We start from the raw sequence: 22,585 nt of genomic DNA, 5'->3' as shown, positions 1-22,585 counted from the left end.
ATCCGTTTAGGGCTCCGGAGAGGGGGATCTTCGTTCTTCGTCATCACCAACCCATCTCCATCGCCAATTCCGTGATGCTCCCCACCGGGAGTGAGTAATTCCTTCGTAGGCTTGCTGGTCGGTGAGGAGTTGGATGAGATTCATCATGTAATCGAGTTAGTTTTGTTAGGGCTTGATCCCTAGTATCCACTATGTTCTTAGATTGATGTTGCTATGACTTTGCCATGCTTAATGCTTGTCACTTTGGGCCCGGGTGCCATGAACTCAGATCTGAACCATTTATGAATTCATCATTATATCCATGTTTTAGATCCGATCTTGCAAGTTATAGTCACCTACTACGTGTTATGATCCGGCAATCCCGGAGTGACAACAACCGGGCCCACTCCCGATGATGACCGTAGTTTGAGGAGTTCACGTATTCACTATGTGTTAATGCTTTGTTTCGGTTCTTTATTGAAAGGAGGCCTTAATATCCCTTAGTTTCCAATATGGACCCCGCTGCCACGGGAGGGTAGGACAAAAGATGTCATGCAAGTTCTTTTAATAAAGCACGTGTGACTATTTACGAAATACATGCCTACATTATATCGATGAACTGGAGCTACTGCCATATCGCCCTAGGTTATAACTGTCACATGATGAATATCATCCAACAAGTCACTGATCCAATGCGTACAAATTTATCCTTATTGATCTTGCTGCGTTACTATTGCTATCATCATTGTTTCATTTGCTATAAATTACTGCTATCACTGTTACTGTTACCGTTGCTGCTGTCACTACTATCAAAACTATCAAACTACTTTGCTACTGATCACTTTGCTGCAGATAATTAATCTTCAGATGTGGTTGAATTGACAACTCAGCTGCTAATACCTTCAAATATTCTTTGGCTCCCCTTGTGTCGAATCTATAAATTTGGGTTAAATACCTACCCTCGAAAACTGTTGCGATCCCCTATACTTGTGGGTTATCACCTACATCCCAAAAATCACTTGGCTTTTACTTCATGTATGGTTCCTAATACCTATGATATTATGTACAAACTAAAACACATTGCATTAGGTTCGGTCGCATACTTGCCGAAGTACAATCTACCATCCATAGTGATAATGATATAATGAACTTCTTGCACTTTACCTTTAGTAAGGCGATCAAAAAATGTACCAACATACACTAGTGCTTTTATCCTTTTGAGTCACTCATGCTATTCATACTCTTGGTTCACTCCATCTAATACACATTGTTTCTTCTATTGTCCGGGTATCATAGCCAGGTCAAGATAAGACTTGACAATAGAGATCCACTTTGCATCTATAAATGCACCATCCAACTAAGATAACACCAGTGCATGGAAGAATAAATTTCATAAATATAGATGATCATAATCATTTACGTCACCTCGTATGAACTTACAAACCAAAGGACAATGAGAGATGTAGCTACTTTCTCCGTCCAGGGTTATTAGGCCAAACAAGCGGTGTCCGTTCTTATTATGCCGATGTATATCCCATCTTTATTCGAGGGAATTTAATTCCAAAGATGCATGCGTGCAATCCGGTATTAACTCCCGTTGTTCGAGGGAATTTAATTCCAAAGATGCATGCGTGCAACCCGGTATTAACTCCCGTTGTTCGAGGAAATTTAATTCCAAACAGTGCATGAGCGTAATCCGGAATTAACTCCCAAGCAGTTCTTGCACCATGCATGCGAGATCGGCGCGAGAGGCATCTTGAAAAAGAGTACTTACTTTTAGCTTCAATTTTACCAATGGTGTGTTGCCCTAATTGTAAATTATGGTTTAGCTAGATGGCCCGATGGGTGTATAGGGACTCTCAGATAAGGGTCTCTTTGGATTGCATGCTTTTTTATATAGAAATTTGGAAAATGAAATATTCAGATTTTACCTACAAAGCTTTTTGGATCACTTCCCCATGGAATGTATCTTAGCGTCAATTTCACCATTGGGGTATTTCCCTAATTGTAAATTCATTTTAGCTAGATGGTTCTACGAGTGTATTCTCAGATGATGGTCTCTTTGGATTGCATGGTTTTATATAGAAATTTTGAAAATGAAATATTCAGATTTTTTGTACAAAGCTCTTTGGATCACTTTTCTTGTGGAATGTATCTATATGCCCTTCAACTCATAAATGACAAGTTTGAGTTCAGTTTTCATTATTTTTTCTCTGAGAAGTCCAATACAATACCCCTTCGTCTCTCCCACCACTCTCTATTTGTTTCTCCGAATTTATAGGTTGCTTCCCACGAACCTCATCAAAAGAATGGCATACCTTCAATCACTTGAATCCACAGTATGTGGAGAAATTCATTGGCAGTATCAGACTAAATCCCGCATGTTCTCCACACACGTTGCTTTCTCTTTAATGCGAAAATACATAGGCCAATGCCTATTATTTACAATAGGAAAGAGGCTTCCAAGGATCTGGAGGGAATTTTAGTGAAGTGTATGTCTTAAAAGTTACCTACGTTGGTTGCTTGATAAGTAGAATTATAACTATAATCCACTTGAATTTTATATTGCTTTTTATACACCAAGTAATGTAAATGCACATACACTTTCACACAAACAAGCGTTCAAGGCTAGAGTTAGATAGCTCGGAGATTGGTGAAGTAATGACAACACGTCATTGCTGACAGAAGTATTGTCGTTCACTAGGAGGATAGCCATTAAAATCTTAGTTATAAGACAAGTGAAGTCACCACAAGCACGTCAATGTTGATGGAAGTATTGTCGTTCACTAGGAGGAGAATCATTTTGAGCAAAACATACTTCACCCGTTTGAATAAAAAGCGTGAAGCTTTTCCGCACGTAGACCAAACAAACGTGTGATCAAATGAAAAACTATTATTCTTACCCCCGGTAACGCAAGTAGATGTCGTACCTCTCCTCAATTCCAGTGATTTTCGCTCATCATTTATGTCATCTAGATGAGACTAAACAAAGTCACATCTAACTCCTATACCTTTTGAATATTCAAGTAAAAAATAAAAGAAAAATGCATGTGATATGAAATGGTGCACGAGTTAGATGCGGCATAGTTAACTCTCATCTAGATAAGAAATAGCCACACCCGTATGTGAACATCGCCAAATGTGGAGAATGAAGGGGCGAGCCATGGCTAGGAGAGTCAGCGTGTGAAGCAACTTTTCTCAGGATAAGAGAACGCGAAAACGGAAGGCGGAGTCATTTTGGGCAGTCCACCCAGAAACGGGCTCATAACGCCCTTCCTTCATGGAATTCATGTAACCGGTGTACGCCTTTTGTAGATGGCTGAAAGTACATAACAATAAACCTAGTAGAGTCTAATTCTTGAGTCCTCCGCTGACCGTCCTCCTCCGTTGCATCCCATCTTTTACGAGTCAATGGGCTCATCCCTTCCACAAAATGTCTACCCCGTCCTCTAACAGTGCAGTCCAAGAAGAGACGCCATATGTAACCATATATTTCCTGTCCCTGCACGCCAGCCAAAGAGTCCGATGCCGTGCCATGCAACATCGCTCGCTCGCTCGCTCACCCGCTCGCCCGCCACCTTCTTCCCGTGATCCTTGAACACCACGACACGACCACCAGAGTGTAATAAGTATAAGCAGATTCCCGCTCCACCCTAACAACATGTGTAACCCGCTGTTCACCGACTAAAGCAGCCGGGCGCAAAAGGCGACCAAGCAAACCCCAGCGAAAAGCACATGCCCCGGCGTTAAAAGCCACGCACAATGGATAGAAGATAGTCGCAGGCGTGACACAAAAGCCGCGACCACGTATCGCGCCCGACGCGATCGCCCACGCGTCCCGTCCCGCCCCGATTGATCGATCCGTCCGCCCTCCCTTCCTGCCACCTTCCGCGGCTACAAGGATCCGCTCCGCGTCGCCCGACCTCCACATAAAAAAATTCGCCCCAGCCGGAGCTAGGAGTGGAGCCCACCGCTGCGCCATCCCGCATCTACTGCTACCAGTAGTCCCTATCTTCTTCCTCTTGCACCCGCTTGGTTGGTTGGCTGGTCACTCGGGCTTTGCTCTCCAGTCTCTCCGCCCGACAGTGGCGTAGCCAGCCCAATAAGTCAGGGTGGTCCACCAATAGAAATATTTACATAAGTTTATTTATTTTCAAAGAAATATATTTTTAATACACTATGGGGAAATTCCAGGGTGGTCCATGGACCACCCTGGCCACCCCCTAGCTACGCCACTGCCGCCCGACCCTGTTCCCTTCACTTGTTTTGTTTGACTCGTCGCGGCCTTCTCGGAGCGGCAAAAGAAAAGCACCCGCCGCCGCTGCCGCTTCCGTCTTCGTGGCCCGGAGGAGGAGCAAAGCTGGTTGGAGACGGCGAGTGCGCGTCGGAGGAGGAAGGAGGATTCTCCCGGAAGCGTCCAAGGCGATAAATCCTGCTGTGTGCCCCGCGGTGCGGTTTGCCGGGCGGGAATCGTCCGTCCGTCTTCTTCCGGTGATTTGGAGCGCGGGCTCTCCCATGGGCGCCGCGGCGCATTGAGGCGCGGGCAGTCCGGGCGGACGCGAGCAAGGCATGGATCTGGAGCTCGCGCACGGCGCGGGGGCCCCGCGGAAGGTGAGTGAGCGAGCGAGCGAGCGCTCTGGTTTCTTGGATTCGGCGCCGGAGCTTCGCTCGGGCGGCTTTGTTTGTGTGCTGACGGGTTTTGCTGCTTCTTCTTCTTGCTGCTGCGCGGCGGAAGCAGGGGGAGTCGTGGGGCGCGGTGCTGCTGCTGGCGTACCAGAGCCTCGGGGTGGTGTACGGCGACGTGGCCACGTCGCCGCTCTACGTCTTCAAGAGCGCCTTCGCCGGCGACGACATCACGCACACGGCGGGCAACGAGGAGATCTACGGCGTCCTCTCCTTCGTCTTCTGGACGCTCACCCTCATCTCCCTCCTCAAGTACGTCCTCATCGTGCTCCGCGCCAACGACGGCGGCGAGGGCGGCACCTTCGCGCTCTACTCCCTCATCTGCCGCCACGTGCGCGCCGGCCTCCTTCCCGGCGGCGGCAACAGCGAGGACCTCATGGCGGACGACAAGGACGCCGCCGGCCGTCGCGGCGACCGGTCCAGGGCCAGGACGGTGCTGGAGAGGTACAGGGTGCTGCAGCGGCTCCTGCTGCTCTTCGCGCTGCTCGGGACGTGCATGCTCATCGGCGACGGCGTGCTCACCCCTGCGCTCTCCGGTTTGTTGCTTCACCCCTCTCCCTCCCATCTCGTTCAATCAGTCTCTTGGCCCTCTGACGCCAGCGACGTGCTTCCTCCAACCCTTTTCAGTGTCCTCCGCGGTCTCGGGGCTCGAGCTATCAATGGAGAAGGCGCAACACAAATGTAGGTCCAGTCCGTTTCTTCTTTCAGTTGTTTCTATCTACTATTGCTACATTATCAATGCTTGATTTTACTTGCTGGTTCCTATTGAGCTGGTTTATCATTTGAGCATTCGACTGGTGCTAACTTGCTATGTTTGATTGGAGGACCATGCATATGGATGCTTAATGTGGCGTGCCAATGTGCAGATGTAGGGCTTCCGGTGACGTGCGCCATACTTATATGCTTGTTTGCTCTGCAACACTATGGCACACACAGAGTTGGGTTTATCTTTGCGCCAATCGTCTGCATTTGGCTTCTCTGCATAAGCATGATCGGGCTCTACAATATCATCCACTGGAACCACCATGTGTATCGAGCCCTTTCGCCGTACTACATGTACCAATTTCTCAAGAAGACCCAAAAAGGTGGCTGGTTGTCACTGGGTGGAATCCTTCTCTGTGTAACAGGTATGGATAAGGTAGGCTGTTGCCTACTGCTTAGCTGTGACTCTGTTAAGGGGTTATACTACACACAAAAACACAGACGTATTTGAAATGCTATTACCTGCAGGCTCGGAAGCTATGTATGCAGATCTTGGACATTTCTCGCAAAGATCAATTCAGGTAGGACTGTTTCGGTGATACCCCTTCTGTCAATTTGCCAAATACGAACTTCCCAATTTAATTCTGAATACACCATTCAGTAATTACGTGCATGAATCAATTCAAAGAGGAAAATAAAGTCCTACCATATATATATATATTATATATATATATTATATATATATATATATAAGTTAGGGTGACGCAAACCATCCATCCAGTCGGATCTATAGGCTCAAGTGATTAAGTTGAACATCTGAAACACACAATTAATCCCTTGATAGCACCCTACTAATTACTATTTACAACCCCTCTTTTTAAAGTATGAGTTAATTAATCCCTTGATAACACCCTACTAATTACTAATTTATTATTTACAATCCCTCTTTTCAAAGTACGAGGTATTGCACAACATGTTTCGCATTTCTTGTTCGAAACTGCTATACACACGATAAAAGCATAGACGATGTGAAGACGACTAAGTATCCGGCGGCCGTTGCTCCCCTGTACAGCTGCATGCGTGGCTGGATTTCACTGTCGTGCGTGAATCGTCCGTGTTTTATCGTCCGTATAGCACTGCTCTTTCTTGTTACTATGGTTGATGACCTTATTTGTGTGTCGATACGTTATATAGATATAAAATAATATTATTGTAGTCATATCATTTTTAATATTATTAAAGTTGTGATAAATTCACATAATTTCTATTAAAAAGGCCCGAAGGAGAGTTTCCAAGTCTACCGGTGTTATATACTGGGGGATGTTGTAATAGACAATACGAGGATCACATATGTCTATTTGGTACTGTAAAAAAAGTTGCGCTAAAATCTAAGTGATATCCTTTTTTTCTTCTAATTGTCCATAATTTTATCCCCTTGTTTGGTCCACCTAACATTTGTTCCTTCCTTCCTTTAGGCTTTAGGGAGTAACTGTTATAGATAGCTGTCAAGTACTTGTTCAGTAAACATCGTACTTGATAGCAACCGTCTCTTGAGTATATTGTTTTCTGCACCCTACTAATTACTATTTACAATCCCTCTTTTCAAAGTACGAGGTATTGCACACCATGTTTCACATTTCTTACTTGTGTCACTATGGTTGATGACCTTATTTAATACTCCCTTCGTCCACAAATATAGATGTTTTGGATAGTTCAATATGGACTAAATACGGACTGAAATGATTGAACAAACACACTAAAACGTGTCTATATACATCCGATTGAGAAAAGAAGTTAGAACATCTTATAATTATGAACGGAAGGAGTATTATTGTAGTCATATCTTTTTTTGATACTATCTAAGTTGTGATAAGTTCACATAATTCTATTAAAAAATTCCCGAGGAGAGTTCAATCTAGCGTGTTATATGGAGGATGTTGTAATTTGTACTGTAATAGAAGTTATGCTGAAATAGAAGTTATGCTACCATTTGTGCTAAAATAGCGGTATTAGAAATTATTGTTGCATCCTTTATCCTTATATACGTGGATCACATATGTATATATTTGTACTATAATAGAATTGTGCTAAAATCTAAAAGTGATTTATCCTTCTTTTCTTCTAATTGTCCTTAAATTTATCCCCTTGTTTGGTCCACTTACCATTTGTTCTTTCCTTCCTTCAGGCTTTAGTTAGTAACTGTTTAGATAGCTGTCAAGTACTTGTTCAGTAAAAATCGTATTTGATAGCAACCATCTCTCTAGTATATTGTTTTCTGCATAGGTGTGTAGATTCCATTTGAATGGCAATACTAATGAACTGATCTCCTTAAAAGGTCAATCAGTATTTTAATCTTGTACAGATGTATATCTTTACTTGCAAGATACCTGGTGATCTTTGTTTTTCCCTCTGATTTAGGAGACACAACTTTAGTCTGTTGTTTATTTTGAGAAATAAATCAGTTGTGACTCAGTATATAGGACTATTGTATGTAGGATCAGTGTCCTTGTTACTCCTATATTTCACATTATCTTCTACAGAGTTCCAGCTTTTAGTATCCATGTGGTACTCACAATTCTTAAACTAAAATCTGGATTATCATCAATTACTTATCTCAATGTTTTTGCTTCAATCAGATTGCGTTCATATCAGTGGTTTATCCAGCTCTTGTTCTGGCTTATATGGGGCAGGCTGCCTATATCTCTCAACACCACAGCTTTGAGAATAGCTATCATATTGGGTTCTATGTTTCAGTACCAGGTATCCTTTTTGGGTTTGCCTTTTGTTATTTTAATTATTGCTGGTAAAATAATTGACAAGTATAAGATTTGCGCATTTTCGAGCATTGATGTATACAACTGTCCTTCTAGAAAAACTCAGATGGCCTGTTCTAGTGATCGCTATCCTAGCATCTGTAGTCGGAAGCCAAGCGATTATTACTGGTACCTTCTCAATTATCAAGCAGTGCTCTGCACTAAGTTGCTTCCCTGGTGTAAAGATCGTGCACACATCCTCTACGGTGCATGGTCAGATATACATACCTGAGATCAATTGGATCCTGATGATACTGTGTCTGGCTGTTACTATTGGCTTCAATAACACAAAGCACTTGGCGAACGCACAAGGTGAGACGAGTTAATATGATGACAGTTCTTTCCTATGGACACCAAGAAATGCAGATGCTATTTTCTTTTTGTATTTTCGTGTACTGAAATGAATTTATAATTGCGGCAGTCCTAACCCTCCAACTTTCTTTATACAAGGTCTTGCGGTCATAACGGTTATGCTTGTCACCACTTGTTTAATGTCATTGGTTATCGTGCTTGTCTGGAACAAAAGTATCTTCATTGCCCTTGGTTTCCTGATTTTCTTTGGCTCAATCGAAGTAATGTACTTCTCAGCTTCCCTTGGCAAGTTTCATGAAGGTGCCTGGGTCCCTATTACCCTTTCCTTCATATTTATGGTGGTCATGTCTGTGTGGCACTATGGCACAATAAAGAAGTACGAGTTTGATGTTCAAAACAAGGTTTCAGTAAACTGGCTGTTGAACCTCGGCCCTTCACTGGGAATTGTTCGTGTTCGAGGCATTGGGCTGATACATACAGAGCTTATGTCTGGAATTCCAGCCATTTTCTCCCATTTCGTAACAAATCTGCCAGCATTTCACCAGGTATGGAGGCACCTTACCATATCTTTTCAATTCAGCGTGCATCCTTCCAAGATGTTTGTTGAGCAAATTATACCAGTTTGTCTGAATCCTTAGAAGTTCCGATAAATTAGTCCATTCCACCACTAGCTTGTAGAGTGCTTATAGATTACACTTTTGAACAGGTACTGGTCTTTCTTTGTGTTAAATCAGTTCCAGTGCCACATGTTGAACCAGAAGAGAGATTTCTGGTGGGTCGCATTGGTCCGAAAGAGTACAGGCTATACCGTGTCATCGTCAGATACGGGTACCGTGACGTGCAGCAGGACGACCTGGAGTTTGAGAAGGAGCTAATCAACAGCATCGCGGAGTTCATCCGCAGTGGGGGCGCCGACCAGAACGGCTTCGTGGAAGGCAGCGAGAAGCTCTCCTCCATTAGCAGCGGTGCCATTCCATTGTGGGAGGAGGGCGGTGACGGTGAAGTTGATGGGCCGGCGTCCCCTAACAAGGAGATAAACCAACAAACTGTGGCACCACAGCGGAAGAAAGCGAGGTTTGTGCTGCCAAAGAGCGCCCAGGTGGACGCCGAGGTGCGGAGCGAGCTGCAGGACCTGATGGACGCAAGGGAGGCTGGCATGTCCTTCATTCTGGGTCACTCCCACATGAAGGCCAAGAGCGGGTCTAGTTTCGTGAAGCGGATCGTGATAAACTTCTTCTACGAGTTCTTGAGGAGGAACAGCCGTGGCCCGTCCTATGCCGCCAACATACCTCATGCTTCCACCTTGGAGGTAGGAATGGTCTACCAAGTCTGATAGTAGCAGCTGTGTGAAAGTTAAGTTAGAGAGATCAGATGAAGTGTTGTTTCTCCGTCTGTATATATCCCCTCCCGTCGCCGACAATGCTAACGCGAGAAACGGCAGTAGATGCTGGAGCACACCATGGGCTAACAAACAGGCAGCAGCAGATCCTTGGAGAGCCCTACATTAAGTGCATTTTTGTCTATCAGGTGTCGAAAGCCTTTTGTTGAGTTGGCCGGCCCTTGTGTTTGGTTTCCTTGGTCTGTTGGTGTTCATGTTGCTTTACTGGTGCAACTGTAAGTTTGTAAGTGAGCAGAAAGATAGAAATGTTTATGTTTAGAAACTTTATTTTCTTATTACCTGTGACTAATAGTGCAATGCACCGGCAGCATACTCGCAAGAATTAGCAGTTGTGCCTCGGCAACGGGTGGGTGTCTGTCAAGCCTTGGGTTAAGTTGGCCTTTGTTTTGGCTTCCTTGATCTGTAGGCTGTTGATGTTCTTGTTCTTGTTCCTTTATTACTGGTGGAACTGGAAGTCTGCATGGGTCACGATCATTTCTAGATCCATACAAAATATATTTTGTACTAGCATTCTTTGAAGCATGACATGTTGAATTTTTGTAGAATGTGTCAATGTCCAAACGACACATTCCTCACAAATAAGAGTAGAATCATGAGTATTATTGGGTGCCAAATGGAAATGTAATTATAGTTACTTACCTTTTTGGCACTAGTGTAGAATGATGGTATTAAGACACACATATAACACAACCCTAGAGTTGAACACGTGTGTGACGGCTGATCCTTGAAAAGGGAACTGTGCCGTCACACTGTTGGCTGACCGACGCGTGCGATAAGTCGTGATAACACACACGATTGTATAGTTCGAATCGTGCTTCGTGTGCGATGAGTGGCAAACGATTGAAATGAATGCATAAATATCTCGACTAGCTTCTGCACAACAAGATGTACAACATTGACGTGATGTTGCAAGATAACACAACCTTATTTCTCGGTTCCATCATCGCTTTCTTATTGTTTCGCTTTCTTATTGTTTCGAGTACTAATTGCATAGGAATCCTGTTTTTGGAAACTACAAACAAGTAACTAATAGTTAAAATTAAAATTATAACATGTGTTGCAGGCCTATAGTTCAGACATAGTACATGATATAAGGGCATCTTCAACGCCGACCCTCAAATCGTCCGCATATGTCCGAACCGCGGAAACCATCCAACACGGTCCTATATCGGTCCGCTCGGCGGTCCGGACACACTTTGTTTCGCAAAGTGGAGACAAAGTAAGAGGGGGGGGGGGGGGGGGGGTTGCGGGAGTCCGGACAGCAGCCACGTTGGACTCCGACACCCCATGCCCACTAAATCCACCCTTCCCGTCCAATTTTCTTCCACTCCGTCACTTCCCCCTTTGCTTTGCGCCCTCCACCTCCACCTCCGTTGTACCTCTACGGCCGCCACACAGGCATTGCCGGATGTTCGCAGCCAGCACCGACGCGCCCGCTCGCCTTTAATGACGTCGTTGTCCACCCTGGAGCCTTTTGTACTCAGGTACACTCCACCACCCTGTCGAGGACCTCCATGGCGGCCACCACGCCCGACAGGTGTTCAATCAAATGCCATTGAGCTTATTTTAGGACGCCATGTTGGTTTTTTAGATTAAGAAGGATGACGGATTACTCGACCATGGAGAATGAGTTATTGTGCGATGCATGGTTGGCCATATCCGCGGATTTCGTAGGCAGGAGCAGAGGGAGGACCTTCTGGCAGCAAGCGCATGAATCATTTCACGCACGAAAGCACACTACGCCCTACGACATGCACGTCATTCCTGATCGCAATGTGAAGTCGTTATCATATTGATGGTATGCCATCCAGACCATCGTCACCAAGTTTTGTCACGTAGTTACTCAACTGAAGGCAAGGTGGCCATTGCACGCGACAGAGGACATTGTAAGTTTTGCTTCTTCTTTTTCAACTTGTTGATTAAATCATTCGTTCAATCAATGTTGCTCTACACATTGTGTAGCCCGTATGCACTGCCGTGATGTACCACAGGACAGAGGGATGACCATTTACGTACACACACTGTTGGATGAAGCTGAAGGGGTAGTATGTGTGGGACGACATGACCCGTTGATGAAAAACTAGTTGGACATCCAGTTAAATCTCGTCGAATTTGAGACATTGTTGTACTAGACTTATTTGCATGCTATGTATGATGATTTGTGCTATTTTTTATGAGAAGGAGGCTCAACCCCGGCCTCTGCATCTGACAGATGCATGCGGCCATATTATTAAAAGGTGCCAACGAAATACAAAGTCTGCAATCCAGTACAGCTCACAAACAGAGCAAAAGAAAACAAAATATCTGAAATAAAATAAAGCCACAACCGGCATAAAACAGGATGAGATGACTAAACACCTATCCTATTAATGGGTCGCCATCCAAACCGATTGAAGATACCCCGCGCTACGATCTCCCAATAGTTGCACCCAGTAGCCAAATGCTCCCTAGAGTCCGTAGGAGCGAGTAACGACCAAATACGGATCCATGCCGTAGCTCTCAAGATGACCTGCAAGAAATTCAAAATATTTTGTCTGTTAAAGATCATATCATTTCTACAATTCCATATAGCCCACAATAAAGCACATATTCCTATCCGAATGCATGCCGCAATAACTGAGTCTACTCCATTTAACCACATCCCAAATAGCGTGTCAATGTTATCTGGAGGAGTAATATTGAAGGCTATATGAATGGTGCGCCAAAGTAGCTTCGCGAGAAGGCAATCAATAAAAAGGTGTTGTATTGTTTCATCTCGTTCACAAAAACAGCAATGTGCACCGCCTACCCATCTTTGCCTAAGTAAAATATTTTTGGTAAGGATCACTTGCTTGTGGACAAACCACATGAAGATTTTAATTCACAAGGGAACTTTAATCTTTCAAATATGAATCCATCTTGGGATTGGGCTAGTATTGATTAGATCCAAGTACAAAGATTTGACCGTAAACACCCCACTTCCAGTTAACTTCCACTGGAAAGAATCAAGCTGGTCAGAGAGTTGAACATCCATCAATCTCCGCACAAGGTGAAGCCAGGAATTCCAATGCTCTGCCATTAAGGACCTCCTGAACGGGATATTTAACGGTGTTGCTTGTAATACTGAAGCCACGTAATAGTCCTTATGTTGCACAATATTATACAAGGTGGGATACTGTAAGGCTAGCGGCGTGTCACCTAACCACGTGTCCTCTCAAAATCCTGTCGTGGTACCACTACCAACAAAGAATTTTGTTCTATGAAAGAAGGTATATTTTATCCTCATTAGCCCCATCCAGAATGGTGAGTCATTAGGTCTTTCAATAACCTGGGCCAGAGTTTTAGAGTGTAAATATTTGTTGCGCAAAAATCTGTGCCCATATACCATCAGTCTCTACTGATAACCTATAGAGCCATTTGCTCAGCATGCATTTGTTTTTAACCTCCAGGTTTTCGATCCCACCCCTGGTCCTTGGGTTTGCAAATAATATCCCATCTTGCCAAGCGATATTTTGATTTAACTTCATCCGATTGCCAGAAGAATCGAGACCAATAAAAATCTAACCTCTTCCGTACCCCCTTGGGTACTTCAAAGAAAGATAATAGGAACATCGGCATACTAGTAAGTACTGAGTTAATCAGCACCAACCGACCTCCATAGGACATAAGCTTACCCTTCCAGCAGCTTAGTTTTTCCTCAAATCGGTCTTCGATGCATTTCCATTCTTTAGTAGTAAGTTTACGATGGTGAATCGGGATCCCTAGATAGCTGAAAGGTAGGGATCCCATCTCACATCCAAACAAATGTCTATACGCCTCTTGCTCCTCTTTGGCCCTACCAAAGCAGGACAATTCACTCTTGTGAAAATTAATCCTAAGCCCCGACATTTGTTCGAAGAGACAAAGTACTAGTTTCATATTCCTAGCCTTTGCAATATCATGTTCCATGAATATGATAGTATCTTCAGCATATTGTAAGATGGAAACCCCACCATCAATCAGATGGGGAACTACTCCACCTACTAAGCCATTCTCCTTTGCCCTGCCTATAAGCACAGCCAACATATCGGCCACGATATTAAAAAGAATAGGAGACATCGGATCTCCTTGTCTTAATCCTTTGTGAGTTTGGAAATAATGACCCACGTCATCGTTCACCTTAATCCCGGCACTGCCTTTTTGGATGAAGGAATCCACCTGCTTCCTTCATTTCTCATTAAAACCTTTCATGTGCATTGCCTGCTGTAAGAAAGGCCATTTGACTTTGTCATATGCCTTCTCAAAATCCACCTTGAAAATCACCCCATCGAGTTTCTTCGAGTGGATTTCATGAAGAGTTTCATGTAAGACAACAACCCCTTCCAGGATGTGTCTCCCAGGCACAAAGGTCGTCTGACTCGGTTGCACCACCGACTGAGCAATCTGTGTCAATCTATTGGTTTCCATCTTCGTGAAAATTTTGAAACTCACATTCAGAAGACATATCGGTCGAAACTGTTCAATACGAACTGCTCCTTCTTTCTTTGGCAACAATGTTATTGTTCCAAAGGTAAGATGGAAAAGTTGTAGGTGACCATTGAACATGTCCTGGAACATGGGCAGAAGGTCTCCCTTTATGATATGCCAACATTTCTTATAGAATTCAGCAGGAAACCGATCTGGTCCCGGCGCCTTATTCAGTATCATTTGCGAAATCACCTCAAACACCTCTTTCTCTAAAAATGGTGCAGATAATTTTCATCTGACCGAAGCTGAGGAATGTCCTCAACTACGAGCTCATCGAGGGACACATCATTGTCCACAGGAGGCCCAAAGAGCTGTTTATAATAATTCGAAATATATATCTTAAGGTTCTCATGACCGACCACCATCCCTTCATCCTGCTCAAGTTGGATGATTTTCTTTTTCCAGTGTTTGCCATTTGCAATCATGCGGAAAAATGAGTATTGTCATCCCCTTGGACAACTTTGAGAACCTTAGCACGCAAGGCCCACTACATTTCTTCTTCTCTAAGAAGATCACGAAGCTTCTGCTCTGCGTGAGACTTAGCATCCTGCTCAGTCCTATTGAGAAGGGTAGATTCCGCTTTGAGATCTAGAGTTTCAATCAATTGTAACAGTCTTTCTTTTTCTCGCTTATAAATCCCACTTTCGTTTTTGGCCCAACCCCTTAAAAATTGTCAAATGTGTCTAATCTTGTTTTGCCACCGTTCAACATTGGAATTACCACTCACAGGTTTAACCCATTCCCTTGCAATAATATCTAAGAAATTCTCCTTTTCGAACCAACGCAATTCGAAAGAGAAAAGGATTTTGTTACCTATATGAGTTGCTTCACCCGAGTCCAGTAACAGGGGCGTGTGGTCTGAGATTGCACGCTGCATAGCATGCACCGATACCAAAGGGTATTTTTGTTTCCATTCTACACTAGTCAGCACTTTGTCCAACTTCTCATAGGTCGGATTAGGTAACGAATTCGCCCATGTGAATTGTCTACCCGTAAGGTCGATCTCTCGCAGATTAAGACTCTCAATAATCGCGTTGAACATGAATGACCACCGGCCATAGTAGTTGTCATTATTCTTCTCTCCTCTCCTCATGATAATGTTAAAATCCCCTCGGACTAAAATTGGCAACCTTTCCTCCCCACAGATCCTAACTAGACCAGCAAGGAAGTCGGGCTTAAGTTCAGGTTGGGCTACGCCATACACTGCCACAAAAGCCAACCTAAAACCATTTCTATCTGAACTTGATGAAAATCCACCGTGTTTGCATGAATGTTGTTCGGTTTATATAAAAATCTGGTTGGTTTACACGAATTTCGTCCTATTAGTTTAAAAAGTTGTTGAAATATGTGCCACTACTAGGAAAAGGGCTATAGATGATATGGCCACTAATGGCGCACCAGACATGTGGTGCGCCATTACTATATACTAATGGCGCACCATGTGTTGGTGCGCCATTAGTAATTTTTTTTAATTTTTTCAAAACTACTAATGGCGCACCGTGGGATGGTGCGCCATTAGTAGTTCAACTAGTAATGGTGCATCATCCCACGATGCGCCATTAGTAATTATGTTTCAATTTTTTTTTTCAATTTTTTTATTTTTATTTTTTAAAGTACTAATGGCGCACCGTGGGACGGTGCACCATTACTAGTTCAACTACTAATGGCGCACCACACCCACGGTGCGCCATTACTAGTTGAACTACTAATGGCGCACCACTCACAGGTGCGCCATTAGTAATTTTGTTACAAATTTTATTTCAAACTTTTTTTTAAAAAAGTACTAATGGCGCACGGTTGGGGTGGTGCGCCATTAGTAGTTCAACTACTAATGGCGCACCGTGGGGGTGGTGCGCCATTAGTAGTCCATTAGTAACTTGGCCCATTCCACCGAATGCACCCCCCCGACCGCCTTTTCAGTTTTAGAAAAAATAAAAGAAAATGATGGAAATGTCAAAAAAATAAAATAAAACAAGTTTCCCATGTGATATGTGGTCTAGTTGTTGGGAAAATTAACAAATATGAATTTCGACTTTATTTGCAAAATCTCTCTGGAATTTCTTAAAATGGGCATAACTTTTGCATACGAACTCGGATGAAAAAGTTTTTTATATGAAAAATCATCTACTCAAAAAGTTACATCTGAATTTAACTGGGGGAACCCCGTTAAACATTTTCAAAATCCTCAAAAACCTAACAGAAAAAAAGATACGGGGCTTTTAAGATCTGGAGAGGCAAAAAAATTCAAAAAAATTCAAACTTACTAATGGCGCACCTGCCCATGGTGCGCCATTACTATCTTCCCGCCTTCAAAATTCAAAATAAATTAAAAAAATAAAAAAAGTTACTAATGGCGCACCTGCCCATGGTGCGCCATTAGTATCTTCCCGCCTTCAAAATTCAAAATAAATCAAAAAAATAAAAAAAAGTTACTAATGGCCCACCTCCCCATGGTGCGCAATTAGTATCTTCCCCCCTTCAAAATTAAAAATAAAAAAAAAAATAAAAAATAGTAATGGCGCACCTGCCCACGGTGCGCCATTACTATGCCGTATATATGGCTGGGCGTGTCCTCTCCTCCTTACCTCTTCATTCTTCATTCTTCTCCTCCACTCCACCTCTCCTCCACTTCATCTCCTTCTCCCTCCTCTCCAGTGAGCTCCTCCTCCCTCCTCTCCGGTGAGCTCCTCCTCCCTCCTCTCCGGTGAGCTCCTCCTCCCTCCTCTCCGGTGAGCTCCTCCTCCCTCCTCTCCGGTGAGCTCCTCCTCCCTCCTCTCCGGTGAGCTCCACCTCCCTCCTCTCCGGTGACCTCCTCCTCCCTCCTCTCCGGTGAGCTCCTCCTCCCTCCTCTCCGGTGAGCTCCTCCTCCCTCCTCTCCGGTGAGCTCCTACTCCCTCCTCTTTGGTGAGCTCCTCCTCCCTCCTCTTCGGTGAGCTCCCCTCATGGTTTCTCCTTCGTCCTCTCCGATGCTCCGGTGAACTCCTCTCCGGCGACCTCCTCCTCCTCTCCGGCGATGTAGGCGAGCACCTCTCCGGCGACCTCCTCCTCCTCCTCTCCGACGAACTCCTCTCCGGCAAAAGAACACGGCAAAAGAACGTACAAGATCCAAAAACAGGAACAAAATTTGAAATGATATCGTGCAAAAAAACGAGCAAAAAATGGGCAAAAAAATCGCGATCCAGATCCAAATTCAAAATTCAAAAATAGCAATGGCGCATGGTGAGGGCTAGACGGTGCGCCACTACTATTTTCCCGCCTTCAAAATTCAAAAATACTAATGGCGCACCGTGGCCTATACTAATAGCGCACCATGGCATATACTAATGGCGCACCACTGGTGCGCCATTAGTAAAAAATACTAGTGGCGTGATGCTAGTGGCGCACCAGTGGTGCGCCATTAGTAGGCAAAACTGGTGCGCCACTAGTAAGCCTTTTTCTAGTAGTGTGCGGGCGCCACCTCCCGCATCCGTGTTTGCGGACGGATGCGGGAGGAAATTTACGGGTCGGCGTTGGAGGCCCTAACCTCACATAGATGACAAAACTATCAATAGTTAAAATCATAACATGTGTAGCAGGCCAACACACGCCTTCATGGTCTAGTTAGACATGAATCACCCCGTTAGACGAGTTGGCTATCAATGCTTGCTGCTAGGTTCAAAACTTGGCAGGCCATTTTATAATTTTTGCAATTGGAGGGTCGTTAGAGGGCCTTTCATGCGTAAGTAGGAAAAAATGTGAGGGGTTTTTGATAAGAAAACACATACACCTCGTTCCCAGCGGTTCCCGTGTCCGACAGTGGGCCATAAGCACACTAACGTGCCACACAGGCAGCAGATATGTCCGCATACGGGAAATGTGATTGTATTTAAAAGCACGATCAAGTTAGATGACTGCAATCACGTACTACTTTATAAATTTATGCATCAAATTAACTGTCACGTTTAAGTTCTATGACTTCCAGTATATTTACCTAAAAAAACGTGGATCAGTAATTTAACCTGGATAAGAAAAAGAAATGAGATCAGTGACAAAGCAGAGTAGCAACAAGATGTCCCACGTGGGTGGCCGGCACCACCGTTTGACCGATCTTTTCCCGGTCGAACTTTCTTCTTCTCCAAGCTCGCTGCAAGCATATCCATTAGTCTTCTACCGCAAGAAATCATTTAACAAATGGGATGAAGACGGTGATCCAACAACACAATGACACCGCTACATAACACGATGCCAAACCAGTCTTACACTCCAAGAAATGTTAAAACAAATGCAAAGAAGAGACTAATCAAGCTCCTAATCAACCTCCTACCCAGGGACACCTCTATATAAGACGATGCCAAATATGCCGCCAGTCAATGCACACTCTTTCAGCTTCTAGTAGCCCAACATCTCTTGACTTTTGAGAAAAATGGCTTTTGACCTTGCAGCTGCGGCGGCGGCGGTGCCATGGAGCTACCTCCTGTACGGGCTCACGGGCTCTGCGCTCCTGTGGCAGGCCCGCCTGCTGCTGGACCGGCTGTGGTGGCGCCCGCGGCGGCTGGAGAGGACGCTGCGCGCGCAGGGCGTCGGCGGCACGCCGTACCGCTTCCTCATGGGCGACCTCAAGGACTTCGGCCGGCTCAACGACGAGGCCTGGTCCAAGCCATTGCCGCTGCGCTGCCACGACATCGTCCCCCGCGTCATCCCGTTCCTCCACAACAACGTCCGGGACAACGGCAAGCCGTGCTTCTCTTGGTTCGGGCCGGTGGCCAACGTGGCCATCACTGACCCCGAGCTTATCAAGGACGTGCTGTCCAACAAGTTTGGCCACTTCGAGAAGCCGCAGTTCCCGGCTCTCACCAAGCTGCTCGCCAACGGCCTGACGACCCATGAGGGAGAGAAATGGGTCAAGCACAGGAGGATCCTCAATCCCGCGTTCCATCTTGAGAAGCTCAAGGTCAGCGGAAAGAATTGCACACAATTTAGACAATTTTCCTTTCAGTTTCTGTGGTATGAAATGTACAATTTATTTACGTTATCTTCAAATTTCACTTCAATTTCAACTTTAAAAAAAAATTATACTTACGTAACGTCCTGGAATAGTTTGCCACCAAGCATGATTAATTATGGCTCATTGTTAGTTTATGACTTAATTTGCAGCTCATGCTACCGGCTTTTTCTGCGAGCTGTGAAGAGCTTGTCACCAGATGGAAGGAGTTGCATGGTTCTGGCGGATCGTGCGAGGTGGATGTGTGGCCGGAGCTCCAGAACCTCACCGGGGATGTCATTTCCCGCACAGCTTTCGGTAGCAGTTATCTCGAAGGAAGGCGGATATTCCAACTGCAGTCCGAGCAAGCTAAGCTCTTTGTTGGTGCAGTCCAGAGGATTATTATTCCGGGTTACCTGTGCGTTATTATGTGATTCTCGGGTTTTTCTTCGCTTTTGCTAATTTTTGAATGGCTTAAATTTCTTGAAAATCTCAGTCAGTATTTTCATGAATACTTTTTCCTTTTGGTTACGCTATTTTTATGTTGTGGGACCTGCTTGATGTACCGCAGATTGTTGCCAACCAAGAACAATCTGAAGATGCGCAAAAACAACAAGGAGGTTGAATCAATTTTACAAGGTCTAATCAATAAAAGAATGCGAGCTATGGAAGAAGGTGAAAAATCCGAAAATGATCTACTAGGCCTGTTGCTAGAGTCGAATATGAAGGACGTGGACGAGAATGGCCAACCTAGCCAAGGAATGGCAATGGAAGATGTCATCGAGGAGTGCAAACTATTCTACTTGGCAGGAATGGAGACAACGTCGGTGCTGCTCACATGGACAATGATTGTACTAAGCATGCATCCGGAGTGGCAAGACCTTGCGAGGGAGGAGGTCCTAGGTTTATTTAGGAAGAACAAACCCGAGTACGAGGGCCTTAGCCGACTCAAAACGGTGAGTACTTGCTGAAATTGATGTATTTTGTTTTCGCAACTGTGTAAGGTACCATGACTTTCAGGGTATAAATAGTTGATTTTTCTTTCCACTAATTGTAGGTGACCATGATCCTTCACGAGGTTCTTCGGTTGTATCCATCAGCTACAGTTTTTAGCCGGAAAACATATAAGGATATGGATATAGGAGGTGTCAGATACCCATCGGGTGTGTTCATTGAGGTGCCAGTTCTATTCATCAATCATGATCCAGACATATGGGGGAGTGATGTCAATGAGTTCAAACCAGACCGATTTGCCCAGGGGATTTCCAAGGCATCCAAGCATCCAGGCGCCTTCTTGTCATTTGGTTGGGGGCCACGGGTGTGCATCGGCCAGAACTTTGCAATGCTCGAAGCCAAGATGGCGCTAAGCATGATCCTTCAGCATTTCGAGTTTGAGCTCGCGCCATCATATACGCATGCACCTCATACCGTGATGACATTGCAACCGATGCATGGTGCGCAAATTAAGATCAGAGCTATCTGACTAGGTACACATTTAAGCCAATATTTGGTTGTTCTTAATTATCGGTGTAAACAATTTTGGCTTTTGTAAGATGAACTCTGTATTTTAACTATTCGGGTAAACAATATAGGTTTGTGTAAGATAATCTATGCATTTGAATTATCTGTAAACAATGTTAGTTTGTGTAAGATGAATTATGTATGAGTGAATAAAAATGTTGTCATAATGTATTGGATCTTGCTTGTAGGCTTGAGTTACACGTATACGTGTTGTTATGAAAATAACTTTCGACTATGGTGTCGTTAGTAACATGGTCAAGAATAATATGAGCGGAGGTGTGCATGCCGTCCTTATAGCGAAGGTCGGCGTACACAACCAAGTTTGACTCGTGGATGTTTTTTGAATAGGTTCAAACGCCCTCGCGGGAGCGCGGCCTACTCCTATATGAGGAGAGGCATTGAGAGATGGGCTTGTCTCAGAGAACGCCGAGAGTGTAACCTTTTCTGAAACTCCCTAACTATCGGCGATCCAAGCCTTACGAGGTCCATCGGACCCCGAACCGAGCTCCAAAGAAATGTGGTCCTATGAAAGGGATGTGCTTCTCCACTTGAGTTTATGCAAGTGGGTGTGAATGAGATTGCATGCCTCGTCGGGGGCTATTGATAGGTTATGGGTCCTTGACAAATGATAAGGCTACCCTTCAAGGCGGTAGTTAGGAAGGGAGCATTGGTAAGTATTGGTCGATAAATCCATGAAGACTACTCAAAGGAGGTCTGTTTCCATGGCTCATTCTGAGAAACTCCTTATCCATTAGCCTTAACTACCAAGTCTGATAGTAGTAGTTGTATTAAAGTTAAAGAGATCATATGAGGTGTTGTTTCTCTGTATGTATCCCCTTTTGTCGCCGACAATGCTAACGCGGAAACTACAATAGATGTTGGAGCACACCAGGCAGCTAAAAGTCTTTGGAAAGCCCTGCAGTCAGCGCATTATTGTGTGTGTAGTGTCAAAGCCTTTTGTTGAGTTGGACAACCCTTATTTTTTGTTTCCTTGGTCCGTTCTTGTTCTTGTTGCTTTACTGGCGGAACTGTAAGTCTGTGTGTTTAGAAACTTTATTTTGTTATACTTGTGACTAATATTGCAAAGCACCTGCAGCATACTCACAAGAATTAGCAGTTGTGCCTCGGCAATGGTTGGGTGTCTGTCTAGCCTTTAGTTGAGTTGGCCCTTGTTTTAGTTTCCTTGACCAGTTGTGTGTTGCTGCTCTTGTTCCTTTACTACCGGCACTGGAAGTCTGCAAAGGGTGCATGGTCATTACTAGATCTATACAAAATATATTTTGTGGTACTCTTTTAAGGCAAATTTTAACATGCTTAATTTCTATTTAAAATGATGGTTAGAGCTTTATCTTGAAGAATGTGTCAATGTCAAAGGACACAAACTCCTGGTAAATGAGAGTAGACTCATGTGCGACATTCCACTGATTCATCAAAATCATGAGTATTACTATGTGCCATATGGAAATGTAATTATGTACAATATAGTCATTTACCTTTTTTAGTGCACTTGCTTAAGTTGTAGGTTATTCATAGCCATACTGAACAAATGAACATTATCGACGTAATGAAAATGCTCCGCTCGGGTCATCCCACTAAGGACGACACGGGCAAAACCCTACTCGTTGCTTCCCTCCTCCTCCTCTTCCTCCTATATCTCTACCCTCACCGTCACGAACACTGTATGAAAGATACCTTGAAGCAGGCGTCAAAGAAATACGATAGTGTGCCGGT

The 22,585-nt window shown here is 44.3% G+C and overlaps 3 protein-coding genes across 4 annotated transcripts; all 3 read left to right on the top strand.

The window, feature by feature from the left end:
- Positions 1-3,142: 3,142 nt before the first annotated feature.
- Positions 3,143-4,515, top strand: LOC123142642 (uncharacterized). Its single transcript, XM_044561464.1, has 3 exons — positions 3,143-3,154; positions 3,750-4,054; positions 4,218-4,515. The coding sequence occupies exons 1-3, from the start codon at positions 3,143-3,145 to the stop codon at positions 4,513-4,515; spliced, it is 615 nt and encodes a 204-aa protein (XP_044417399.1).
- LOC123145391 (potassium transporter 25) lies at positions 4,248-10,163 on the top strand. 2 transcript variants are annotated; one of them, XM_044564794.1, is made up of 9 exons: positions 4,248-4,590; positions 4,718-5,198; positions 5,290-5,343; positions 5,529-5,789; positions 5,893-5,945; positions 8,001-8,124; positions 8,235-8,489; positions 8,628-9,034; positions 9,196-10,163. In XM_044564794.1, the coding sequence occupies exons 1-9, from the start codon at positions 4,549-4,551 to the stop codon at positions 9,820-9,822; spliced, it is 2,304 nt and encodes a 767-aa protein (XP_044420729.1). In that variant the 5' UTR covers positions 4,248-4,548; the 3' UTR covers positions 9,823-10,163. The 2 variants fall into 2 exon arrangements, with proteins under 2 accessions (XP_044420729.1, XP_044420728.1); XM_044564793.1 differs by having other exon boundaries at positions 4,715-5,198.
- An 8,506-nt stretch (positions 10,164-18,669) lies between these two features.
- Positions 18,670-21,029, top strand: LOC123141751 (cytochrome P450 72A15). The gene is made up of 4 exons (XM_044560826.1): positions 18,670-19,303; positions 19,507-19,751; positions 19,905-20,289; positions 20,391-21,029. The coding sequence occupies exons 1-4, from the start codon at positions 18,776-18,778 to the stop codon at positions 20,814-20,816; spliced, it is 1,584 nt and encodes a 527-aa protein (XP_044416761.1). The 5' UTR covers positions 18,670-18,775; the 3' UTR covers positions 20,817-21,029.
- The last annotated feature ends 1,556 nt before the right edge of the window (positions 21,030-22,585 follow it).

This window comes from Triticum aestivum, chromosome 6D (assembly GCF_018294505.1).
Source record: "Triticum aestivum cultivar Chinese Spring chromosome 6D, IWGSC CS RefSeq v2.1, whole genome shotgun sequence".
NCBI classification, from domain to species: domain Eukaryota; kingdom Viridiplantae; phylum Streptophyta; class Magnoliopsida; order Poales; family Poaceae; genus Triticum; species Triticum aestivum.
Note: the sequence above shows the minus strand (reverse complement) of the source record. Positions and strands in the feature narration are given on the sequence as shown.